Source organism: Phallusia mammillata, chromosome 1 (assembly GCF_965637545.1).
Source record: "Phallusia mammillata chromosome 1, kaPhaMamm4.hap1.1, whole genome shotgun sequence".
In the NCBI taxonomy this organism is placed as follows: domain Eukaryota; kingdom Metazoa; phylum Chordata; class Ascidiacea; order Phlebobranchia; family Ascidiidae; genus Phallusia; species Phallusia mammillata.
This window is the reverse complement of record NC_137252.1, coordinates 32,252,452-32,264,341: the sequence shown is the minus strand read 5'-3', so window position 1 is coordinate 32,264,341 and position 11,890 is coordinate 32,252,452. Positions and strand designations below refer to the sequence as shown.

At 35.7% G+C, this 11,890-nt stretch overlaps 2 protein-coding genes across 2 annotated transcripts; one reads left to right on the top strand and one right to left on the bottom strand.

Annotated features, from left to right (window-relative positions):
- Window positions 1–42: 42 nt before the first annotated feature.
- LOC145222790 (leucine-rich repeat-containing protein 56-like) lies at window positions 43–4,248 on the bottom strand. The gene is made up of 2 exons (XM_080089001.1): window positions 2,705–4,248; window positions 43–1,801 (listed from the first exon to the last, which is right to left on the bottom strand). The coding sequence occupies exons 1-2, from the start codon at window positions 4,001–4,003 to the stop codon at window positions 1,580–1,582; spliced, it is 1,521 nt and encodes a 506-aa protein (XP_079945127.1). The 5' UTR covers window positions 4,004–4,248; the 3' UTR covers window positions 43–1,579.
- A 1,442-nt stretch (window positions 4,249–5,690) lies between these two features.
- LOC145209319 (glutathione S-transferase omega-1-like) lies at window positions 5,691–9,002 on the top strand. Its single transcript, XM_080079595.1, has 4 exons — window positions 5,691–6,286; window positions 6,479–6,587; window positions 6,997–7,216; window positions 7,642–9,002. Exons 1-4 carry the CDS (start codon window positions 6,247–6,249, stop codon window positions 8,005–8,007), a joined length of 735 nt encoding a protein of 244 aa, XP_079935721.1. The 5' UTR covers window positions 5,691–6,246; the 3' UTR covers window positions 8,008–9,002.
- Window positions 9,003–11,890: the final 2,888 nt, after the last annotated feature.

Genomic DNA, 11,890 nt, shown 5'->3' with positions numbered 1-11,890 from the left:
TCTCTACAATGAAAGCTAGGTAAAATAAAAACAAAGATATCATCAGTTGTTTAAAGAGCTATAATTTGGGTGACATAGAACATGTGATTCTGCTAGAATTGCAAAGTTGACAGTTTGGGGTGTGTAAGTGTTTTCAGAAGTCCTGTTTTTCATGAAAAGTTTGTGGTAACTCCAATCAACTTTTATGTCAGACAGACCTTACAGTTAGGTTACCAATGATTTTGATCCTTGAGAAAACCAAGAAATTAATGACATCTAAGTCTTGGGACAGGTTTAGATAAAAAGCATCTCTTCTGTCAGCATTTGAGCTAATTTAAAATGACAGAGTTAAAACCTTAGGAATAAAAATCACATCTGCAAAGAGCAAACAATTTTCTTGTTTACACAGAGAAACTAAACCTCACATCAAGTACAGTGCAAGTTATATTACAAACTAAAATCAATCATGCCAATAAACAGGCACTGGAATATGGTATCTATGGAAGATAATATAGGGTTGAACACAGATTAAGGCACACAGTTTAAAGCAAAGCGAATGGTTTATAGCAGTTCACAGTGTAACATTTTTACTTGTCATAAAATACTTTGTTGGTTCCTTTGTTAAAAAAATATACCTACGAAGCAATAGGTCATTTTGGGAATGAGCAATAAACTCATAAACGAGCATCTAGGCATGTAGAAAACATTGCTGAATAAAAATGCTAAACAAACGGTAACACTTTAGACCAGTCAACAGGGGTGTGCAACAATTTTTTCTCTGCTTCCTGACAATATACGGATAGAATTGGATGGAAATTTTTCTTGTTGACTCAATATAGGCACATTCGGCATGCAACAAAGTAAAACTACCTTGTGAAAAATATAGATGTGAAGGGCGATCTAATTATGGTAAATGTATTTGGTGACAAAGGTTGCACACCCCTGATTTAGACTGAAGAGCATGTTATGAACCTAGTATAAAGTTAACACTAGGGGGTGTCAATGCAGCAAAATGGATTCTGTATTGAAAAACATGCATAGCTACCTGGTTCTTGCAACTTCAAAAATATGGTATGCAAAGTAATAGGATTAAAGAGAGAACCAAACTGTTATTAATAGGAATTATCCGGATTGTATAGTAGGAGAACGTTTTGAAGATAGTCGAAATTGTTTTGTTTTAATATTGTAGAGTCAGAGATATACCATTTCAGCTACGCTGTTAATAAACAGCAATATGTTTAATTATAAAAATAAAGACCCAAATACACACAAAAAGCAACTTGCTTCATTATTGTTTAATTGTTTCTGCAAATGCTCAAGTCGATTGCAGTTCCACCCATTTAAAACAATATAGCATGTTGCTTTTTACGTCTATTTGGGCAGTTAATTTCATCATTAAACTTATGAACAGATCCAGATATAGCATTCCAAACAGCAATACATTGTCCGAGAGCACCATAAAGGTATTGCTTTTGGCTGGACTTGGAAGTTTTTAACTGACTTTACAATCCTGAGCATTAAGTTAAAACATTTGTTTTGGCACTGTAATTAGGTAAGCAAATATGGTCTAAATTAAAAACAATATCAAAAATGTTTGGGCTCAGGTTAAGTCTTCGATTTCTTTTCTAATTGGTTCACTGGATCTGAATCTAGATGACACAGCATTAACACTCATCACATTAACAGATGATGATGACGAAGAATAGGATCGCCTGTAACGACCCGCGCGGAAATCACTGGCGGTTTGGGGCCTCTGGGGTGACCGTGGCGGCGGGGTTGGAGTTTTGTAAGGTTGTCCACCAGAGGCAATTGGAGATGGAATCTAAATAAGTGGGTATTTAGGTTTTATGCAGTAGTTGTAAGAAACCAAATGTAACACAATATTTAGAAACCAAAATCTTGTAAATGTACCGAGCCAATAAAACTTAAACAAACATTTTACTTTTCCTTCACTACTTTTACTATGTTTTATATCCATTTGAAAAAATAACTTTTTGTCCATAACCGTAGTTCTTACATACGCCATAAGAAGAAATATCACATTATATAGTATAATTAGATTATCCTCTTTTTGTTATAGACTCTCTTTTCTTACTATGTCATTTTGTATGGGGGATAAATAAAATCCATTAGGTTCTTTTTAGGGATAACGACAACAAAGAGCTTCAGAACCACTGGCAACCAGCCAAAGATTATTTGCCAAAGCAGTCAAAGTTATTTTGAAACTGATTTTCCAAATGCTAAGATACTAAGTGATGGGACGATACCAGGTTTTGAAGCGAGTACCGATACCGAGTACCACATGTATATATCTTCGATACCGAGTACGATTATCGCGTACTTAAGTGTAGTGTTGTACTTAGTTGTATATCACTGGCTAATTTATCTGCCATGGTCGGGGTGCACACACACATGCCAAAAAATGTAATCTCTGAGTGATAGCGAAAAAGATATACGTAAACTGGCTGAACTTTTTTCCAATTTTGTGCTGTCCGAAACAAATATTGGTATGAAGTTGCCCGTATTCTTATGGCGCAAATCGGCCTTCGGTACTCGCACGTTGGTATCGAAAACTGAGACAAAATATTTCTATACCGATTCTGAGTATCGATACCACTAAAATCGTTCAATACCATCGATACCGAGTACCCGGTACTCGTCCCATCACTACAATATACAAAACGGTGCATTTTTGTTCAACAGAATATATCCAAGAAGCATAAACCTTTCTAGATGAAGTTGTCGTTGGAGGAGCTGTTGAATCATTTCTTCTTCCAGGTGAAAGCCGATCACTTTCAAGATCCTTGCTTCCGTCAACTAAATCTTCAGGTGATGATGCACCAGATTTAATCCTTTCATCTTGGAAAACAGAAGCAGACGACCCAGTTCCAACTTTTAACGGTCTCCTTTGCAAGCCCAGTAAAGCTAATGGCCGATGAAGGTTAAGAGTTGTCTTTTCATCATCTATGACCTTCAATAACGGTGATGTAACCTTCCTTCGATTTCTCGCAAGCAATTGAATTGGGTTTCCACAAATAACATCGCCTTGCGTTAGTGAACTGGAGTCATCTTGTAGGATTCCCCCTTCAGAACCTGAGGAGCTGGGTCTGGTTTGGGGACTTGAAATTAACTTTCGACTGTCCGGAGAAACAACACTCACAGAGCGCTGTGCACCAGCTGTTGCTGGACGCGGTCGAGTATGAGATAATATTTTTGTGGTTTGTAACACTGAATTGGACTGCTGACTATGTGTATCTGACGGTAATGTATACTGTGGTACTGAAAGGTCTCCATTTTTTAAAATTCCCTCTTTAATTGCAGTATTTATGATATCTATGTCTTCCTGTGAGTGTGATGAGGCTGCGGTGCTCGGCCGAAATTCATCACTTTCACTGCTTAGAGAGTGTTCATCGTTAAACATTTGTAGTCCAGGCATTTTTTCTAGCACAAGTTCACGAAATGAGCACATTGTTTTGCATTGTGTCTGATATTGCTGACAAATTGGATTTCCTGACAAAGTTAAAGTAGTTAAGTTTGTTAACATTGCCAAATAATCCAACTGTTCAACATCAGCTATTTTATTTCCTTCCAGGTCTGCGACTTCGACCGATTCAAGAAAACTAATAGGACTTACGTCCGAAATATTGTTGAATGCAACATAAAGTTCTTTGAGGTTTTGCATTGAAGCTATTCCATCGATATCCAATAAACCACACTTGGACATCCAAAGAACTTGCAAATGTGTTAACGAAGTGCCAATATCACGAACAGAAGGTATCAGGCTATCACTAAGTTTAAGTTGTTTCAAATTTGGCAAATATTGTCCGAAGTTTCCAAGTGTGGTTTCTCTTGAGTCTGCCACCATTTCCAACGATGTGACCATAGTGAGATCATCAGTGTTTGTGATTTCTTGTAGTTTTGAAGGAGATAAGAAATCATTTATAATCACATCAGATTCCTCCAAAACTATTGGTTCTGGGTTTACAAAACTGTCATTGACAGCATGCAACCATTCATCCCCCATTGTTCTAAAATGCTTGGTTTCTTATCACATCACAATCCTTGTAACACACTTTCTTAGTCATCTGGATAAATAGCTAACTGCGATTGCAAAAAATGTTGAGAAATAGCAATTTTGCTTGTTTGTAATTTGGTTCAACATAAAGCACCTGATATATATTCCACAGTTAGTGTTTTAGTCTCAATTAACCAACTCCCAAAGTTAATTTTCTCATATTAATTACGTTGCATTATTTATATTCCTTGATAAAAATATGTGTAATTGGCGTTAAACATGTACTTTTTAGTTAATAGAGTGAAAACAAAGTTAAGAAATAAATTTTATAAAAAATCTTCAAATAATTGTGTTGACATTTTTTCCTGAGCGGTACAGTACGTTGGTATGCAAGTACGAGAACGTAAATGTATTATTTGCTACTATTTACAATAAAATTACCTGTACATGATTTTCTGTAAGCTATGAAATTTTGCCACAATTGAAGGCCAATATGTTGCTTGTTAACTATTCATGATTGTAATTAAGTAAAAAACAAGTTTTTTTGTTTAATTTGAATTATCATAAAAATCTATACAGTTTTGTTATTCAAGCGTGTACAGTAATTTACCAGTTTTTATAGAAATGTAGTATTTATCCCAAAAAATTAATACTTGTATTTGTACGAAACAATTTGGAGTTAAAACTATATGGCGAATTACTACTTTTCTATGTAGTTATTCAAGCGTGAAAATCAACACGACCATTGTTATGTAACCACGACTTATTACTTGCACTCACAACCATATTTGGAAATCTTTTCGTGAACGAATTTGCCAGTTTAACCCGACCAAATATGTCCTTTGCAGCAGGTTGTCGAAACCCACTTCGAAAGTCCCAGCAGCTACACTTTTTTTCCAAATAAGGGCATACATGACAACAACGGCCTCAAACGTGACTGCGCTATTGTTTGCAAAAACGAGTTTAAGTCTGCACCACAGCAAGACAATTAATGATTTAGTTTATTTGTTACTTAAAAATGATAAAGTACAGAGCCGTTTTATTTATATTGTAATAGATTTTGTATATCACAAGTTCACAACCTTATTAAAATCAGCTTTTTTGTCTTGTCTTATACAAATCCAAATAAGGAGTTAAGAAGGTCTGTTTACCTTGCACGTTTAGATTTAATGACTAGGGGCACATAACAGCACGTTTGGGTATTCAGTACAATTGCAGTAATACTGAAGCCAAATGTTTAATTTCAAACCAGTGATTTTTGTTCGAAAATACAATAGAATGCTGCATAGAGGTCAGTAATTTTGTCAGAAAAATGAATTTGCAGTCCATACGCTTTAGGGCCTATATAAGGTAAAACCGTATGTATGATGAACGTCTGTTTAATTTGCAAGGCAGGCAGCCGCGCCCTAAAAAACATGGGTTGTTTCACCATCGTTTCTCCAGACGTTTTTTGTTTAATAGTTGGCCAGATGGGGCGTAACGCGTAAGGATTAAATGAGAAAAGTACTTTAAAAAACAACAACAACATTTTTGATTACAACACCAGTTACGCAAACTTTGTGTCATTCAAGAGGGTAGCAATTTTCTTTATGTAATCTACGTAATCGACTTGTTTTTCCACTGTGGCTTCAACAACAAAGTAAATAATACCGCGCAGCGCGCACCTTTGTGAGAAAAAATGTCCTTATATGGCGCGACCACAAGACAATATAAACCCAACGAAATTGTAACCGAAGTACCATTGCGAAGTTACAGAAATAATGAACAAGTTCTACGGGAATGTTAGCCTCGTATATATGATAGAAAGGTGTCTAAATTACGACCCAAAACATTTCAGCGCAGAAAATAGATGTTGCAAAAGTAGCCTAGTGGCGATTTTATTTAATTGCTGTTCGTTAAATTAAGTTTCCGCAGGCTTTGTTTCAAAAAAGTAATCTACATGGGTCATACATATTCTAAAAGGCTTCGGCATGCAAACAGTCATTTGCTGCTGCATTAAACGTTTTTGTGTTGTTTCTATTTTAACACGCGCGGCATTTAAATGCTGAGTCATGTATCATGCTTTTTTTGTGTTTGTGGACTGTGTAAGATAAATATATCTTGTTATTGTGCAGAATGTTGCTTTTACCATTAATAAAAGATGTTGTACTTGGGGTCTCTTAACATTACAGTCGCATTTTTTACTTTTCAGAAACCAATTAAATTGTTCGTATTACTTGCGCTAAAGTTTGTCATTTTTGCAAAACGTCAAAATGGTCACTGGATTGGGCGAAGCAAAGCATTTGGCAAAAGGTAATGTGTATGTTTTAACTAACCAAGTCTCAAAGAATATGTTTTCCCTTAAATAATTAATTTCCTAAATTTGTTCTATTTCCTGTTTTATATAGTTTTTCTTCAAAACTTTCTGTAACCACTGTACCATGATTTTAAAAACATAACCAAAAATCATTTAAATTTTTAGATCAAAAAAATTGTGTTTTTTAGATTCTGAGTTGCCTGATCCTCCCAAACAAGATGTACTTAGAGTGTATGGGATGAAGTTTTCTCCGTTTACTCATCGCTTGAAGTTGGTTCTTGCTGCAAAGGGTGTTGAGTAGGTTTCAAAAGAATTGTAATACGTAATACATATAATTGTAAATAAATAAAATGATTTTTGAGTTGTGTTTTAGTTATTAAGCTCGCTGGTATTTCATTTAACAAAGAAAGTTTTAGCATGTTCATTTAATTGTTATTAACTTTGCATAAGAAGTTGAATCTCATACAAATTATAATTAGGTACAAAAGAATTAGACATTTCAATATGCTTTAAAAAAATTATAATTTTTATGCTTTCAACTGTGTAAAATTTATTTTTGTTAACATTAAAAAAATTAGTGTTTATTTAGTTTTTGAAATTCTGATTGATGACAACCTTGTATAAGTATTATAGCAATATAAAAACTTTCAGAAACAAGCATTTAAAATAAAAATGAAAAAAAGGGTTTAATATTTGTTTTGAACAGGCACGAAACTGTCAACATCAATCTTGTGAGCAAGCCAAGTTGGTATTTGTCGAAAAATCATCGAGGTGAAGTACCTGTGATCGAAATCAACGGTAACATTATTCGTGATTCGATCGTTACATCACAATATGTGGATGATGCTTACACTGGTGACAAGTTGACGACAACTGATCCAATGAAAAAGGCTAAAGAAAGTGTTCTGCTGCTTGACAATGAAAAGGTAAGACATTTTATGAATTGGATTTGTTTCTTATGGGCTTAAATACAAAGTTATTAAAAGGTGCAATGAGAGCAATTATAAAACAAAATCAGTACCAAAAAATCCTGCAATGTGCTTTTTGAGAAATTTCACTTTTATATTAAATGACAAATTTGTCTTGTCCACATTTTAATGTATTATCTTAATGTAACTAGCATTATCTATTGCAGTGAGTTGGTTTCAGTTACAGAGATGCTTCTGTGGCATCTATGTTCAGTTGTATGCTGAAATCTCAAACTGCTCATTATTGAATTAAAAAATATTTTGATTATTAAATATTTCAGTTCACAAAGACTTGGCAAATTGGTGTTAAGGTCAATTAAAGTTGTCAGCACTCTGTTTTGTGCGTATTGTGAATTCATTTAAATTAATATTATTTACTGCAGACAATTCGTGGCTTCATCGAAGCGGCTTACCACACACCGGATAAACAAGCACGAGGTCTTATGATAATGAAAGAGGGATTAGAAAAAATTGACGACTTTCTGAAAAGCACTGGTTCCTATTTCATATGCGGAGATAAACCTGGTTTGACCGACTACATGATATGGCCCCATTTGGAGCGCATTCGTGCCTTGTGGCCCATTTGTATTACACAGTTTTTGTTTGTTGAGGCCTATTCTAGACGCATGCTCCGTGATTCAGTTGTTAAGCAATGCCAACTGCCTAATTCAATGCATCGTAAGTTTGCTGCCGATTGTCGTAAGAAAAAGGTTAATTATGACATGGTTGAGGAAATTGAAGAGTCATAAAATGGTTTTTGTTGTACTAAATATACTACTGAAATAGAAATTTAAAAGAGCCCACTTTTTAATTCAATTTTATTGTCAGACTCTTTGATGGTAATTACAAAAGTAAAAATGTACAAAAATTTTGAAATGCCTAATAAAATCTACACAATTGTTTTGCAAAGATACTTTTTGCAACAAGTCTTTGTGTAACTACAATACAATTTGCATCTTTCAATTGTGGTTGGTCTAATGCATATAAACTTCTTTAATACTTCTGTTTAAAGGAATTGTCTAGTGATAAAACTGGCACTAAACTGTAATATGTTCGTGTTTTTGTGATGTTCATTTTTTTTCAGGACTGTATCGTTCCATTGCATTTCATGCTTGCACTTATGTTTTCTATCTTGAAGTTAATTTGTTCCTCACAGTTTAAAAAACAGTATTAGCATTGCTCTTAGAAACAGTATTAGTATAAACTGTATTGCTCTTAGAAATATTCAGACCTGCATGGTGAGGTTTTTGAATTCCAAAACAATTTCAACCTTAAAATGTCATATACTTTACCCTAGTGTTTCAAAACTGTTTTCTCTTTCGTGTCAAATGTTTTTGAAAAATGTCTGTTACAAATATTGTTCCTCCCTTTAAGAATCTTTACCAAACAATGGATGAAGTAAATTATGTTTAGTTTGCGGTACTTGTAGCATATTGTCAGCACATATATCTCTCCTCATGTTTTTGTGATTAACTATATTGTGGTAGTATAGTATTGTGTACCAGTGATTTTGCTGTGTGTATTTTTTTGAAGTACTGTTCCATTTGATGTAGTTTACTTTAATTTTAGACTGTTAGAAATTTTTAACAGTTCAATGACAGAAAATTGTACTTGACTCAAGCATAAATATATGATAAATACTCGGACTTCATTCTTGTGAGTATTTGATGTTTATTATTTTGTTCATGTGCAGTGATTTCACGTGCAACAGTTCAATAATCAAGAATAAACTGCATTAACAATCGTTTTCTTGTAGTTGATCTGTGGTTTTCTGTGGCAGAATATGTTATGTATATTTTTCGGTTCAAATTCGAAACTGATGTTTAGGTAAGCATGTTTTTCAGCTAACTAATTCAGCAAAAAATGTCACAAGCATGTGTAACACTATTGACCAAATCAGATGAACTATTTATTTCATTTAGAATTTATTGCCTTTTCCGGCCTCAATAGACCACACGCCCTTTCCCTTTTCTCCTATGGCTAGAGCCAAATGTGATGAAAATTCCGGTTTCGCGGGAATATTCCGGTTTTGACCGGTTTCTGCCTCCTACCGAACCTCCAACCCGGTTTCAAAAATCGAAAATTTTGACTCGATTCTTGAAAAATCCCTGAGGCTATCGCCTTTCCGTTTTTTTCGATTTTGAGGGTCAAAAAATCGAAGAAAAAACGGTTTTGAGTGGGTTTTCGCGGGAATATTCCAGTTTCAAACCGGTATTCAAAATCGAAAATTTTGACCCGATTTTTGAAAAAACCCTAATGCTATAGCCTTTCCGTTTTTTCGATTTTGGGGGTTCAAGAAATCGAAGAAAAATCCGGTTTTGAGTGGGTTTTCGCGGGAATATTCCAGTTTCAAACCGGTTTTGACCGGTTTCTGCCTCCTACCGAACCTCCAAACCGGTTCAAACCGGTTTTCAAAATCGAAAATTTTGACCCGATTTTTGAAGAAAACCTAAGGCTATAGCCTTTCCGTTTTTTCGATTTTTGGGGTTCAAGAAATCGAAGAAAAATCCGGTTTTGAGTGGGTTTTTGCGGGAATATTCCAGTTTCAAACCGGTTTTGACCGGTTTCTGCCTCCTACCGAACCTCCAAACCGGTTCAAACCGGTTTTCAAAATCGAAAATTTTGACCCGATTTTTGAAAAAAACCTAAGGCTATAGCTTTTCCGTTTTTTCGATTTTGGGGGTTCAAGAAATCGAAGAAAAATCCGGTTTTGAGTGGGTTTTCGCGGGAATATTCCAGTTTCAAACCGGTATTCAAAATCGAAAGGTTTGACCCGATTTTTGAAAAAACACTAAGGCTATAGCCTTTCCGTTTTTTCGATTTTTGGGGTTCAAGAAATCGAAGAAAAATCCGGTTTTGAGTGGGTTTTTGCGGGAATATTCCAGTTTCAAACCGGTTTTGACCGGTTTCTGCCTCCTACCGAACCTCCAAACCGGTTCAAACCGGTTTTCAAAATCGAAAATTTTGACCCGATTTTTGAAGAAAACCTAAGGCTATAGCCTTTCCGTTTTTTCGATTTTTGGGGTTCAAGAAATCGAAGAAAAATCCGGTTTTGAGTGGGTTTTTGCGGGAATATTCCAGTTTCAAACCGGTTTTGACCGGTTTCTGCCTCCTACCGAACCTCCAAACCGGTTCAAACCGGTTTTCAAAATCGAAAATTTTGACCCGATTTTTGAAAAAAACCTAAGGCTATAGCTTTTCCGTTTTTTCGATTTTGGGGGTTCAAGAAATCGAAGAAAAATCCGGTTTTGAGTGGGTTTTTGCGGGAATATTCCAGTTTCAAACCGGTTTTGACCGGTTTCTGCCTCCTACCGAACCTCCAAACCGGTTTAAACCGGTTTTCAAAATCGAAAATTTTGACCCGATTTTTGAAAAAACACTAAGGCTATAGCCTTTCCGTTTTTTCGATTTTTGGGGTTCAAGAAATCGAAGAAAAATCCGGTTTTGAGTGGGTTTTTGCGGGAATATTCCAGTTTCAAACCGGTTTTGACCGGTTTCTGCCTCCTACCGAACCTCCAAACCGGTTTAAACCGGTTTTCAAAATCGAAAATTTTGACCCGATTTTTGAAAAAACCCTAAGGCTATAGCCTTTCCGTTTTTTCGATTTTTGGGGTTCAAAAAATCGAAGGAGAATCCGGTTTTGAGTGGGTTTTCGCGGGAATATTCCAGTTTCAAACCGGTTTTGACCGGTTTCTGCCTCCTACCGAACCTCCAAACCGGTTCAAACCGGTTTTCAAAATCGAAAATTTTGACCCGATTTTTGAAAAAACCCTAAGGCTATAGCCTTTCCGTTTTTTCGATTTTGGGGGTTCAAAAAATCGAAGAAAAATCCGGTTTTGAGTGGGTTTTCGCGGGAATATTCCAGTTTCAAACCGGTTTTGACCGGTTTCTGCCTCCTACCGAACCTCCAAACCGGTTTAAACCGGTTTTCAAAATCGAAAATTTTGACCCGATTTTTGAAAAAAACCTAAGGCTATAGCCTTTCCGTTTTTTCGATTTTTGGGGGTCAAAAAATCGAAGAAAAATCTAGTTTTCGGAGGGTTTTCGTGGGAATATTCCAGTTTCAAACCGGTTTTGACCGGTTTCTGCCTCCTACCGAACCTCCAAACCGGTTTAAACCGGTTTTCAAAATCGAAAATTTTGACCCGATTTTTGAAAAAACCCTAAGGCTATAGCCTTTCCGTTTTTTCGATTTTGGGGATTCAAAAAATCGAAGAAAAATCCGGTTTTGAGTGGGTTTTTGCGGGAATATTCCAGTTTCAAACCGGTTTTGATCGGTTTCTGCCTCCTACCGAACCTCCAAACCGGTTTGAACCGGTTTTCAAAATCGAAAATTTTGACCCGATTTTTGAAAAAAACATAAGGCTATAGCCTTTCCGTTTTTTCGATTTTGGGGGTTCAAAAAATCGAAGAAAAATCCGGTTTTGAGTGGGTTTTCGCGGGAATATTCCAGTTTCAAACCGGTTTTGACCGGTTTCTGCCTCCTACCGAACCTCCAAACCGGTTTAAACCGGTTTTCAAAATCGAAAATTTTGACCCGATTTTTGAAAAAACCCTAAGGCTATAGCCTTTCCGTTTTTTCGATTTTTGGGGTTCTAAAAATCGAAGGAGAATCCGGTTTTGAGTGGGTTT

Coding starts and splice junctions, on each gene's coding strand:
- LOC145222790 (XM_080089001.1), bottom strand. CDS start 4,003: ATGGGGGATGAATGGTTGCATGCTGTCAATGACAGTTTTGTAAACCCA. Junction 1,802..2,704: donor CGACAACTTCATCTAGAAAG/GTTTATGCTTCT, acceptor CCACTTATTTAG/ATTCCATCTCCAATTGCCTC.
- LOC145209319 (XM_080079595.1), top strand. CDS start 6,247: ATGGTCACTGGATTGGGCGAAGCAAAGCATTTGGCAAAAG. Junction 6,287..6,478: donor AGCAAAGCATTTGGCAAAAG/GTAATGTGTATG, acceptor TGTGTTTTTTAG/ATTCTGAGTTGCCTGATCCT. Junction 6,588..6,996: donor CTTGCTGCAAAGGGTGTTGA/GTAGGTTTCAAA, acceptor TGTTTTGAACAG/GCACGAAACTGTCAACATCA.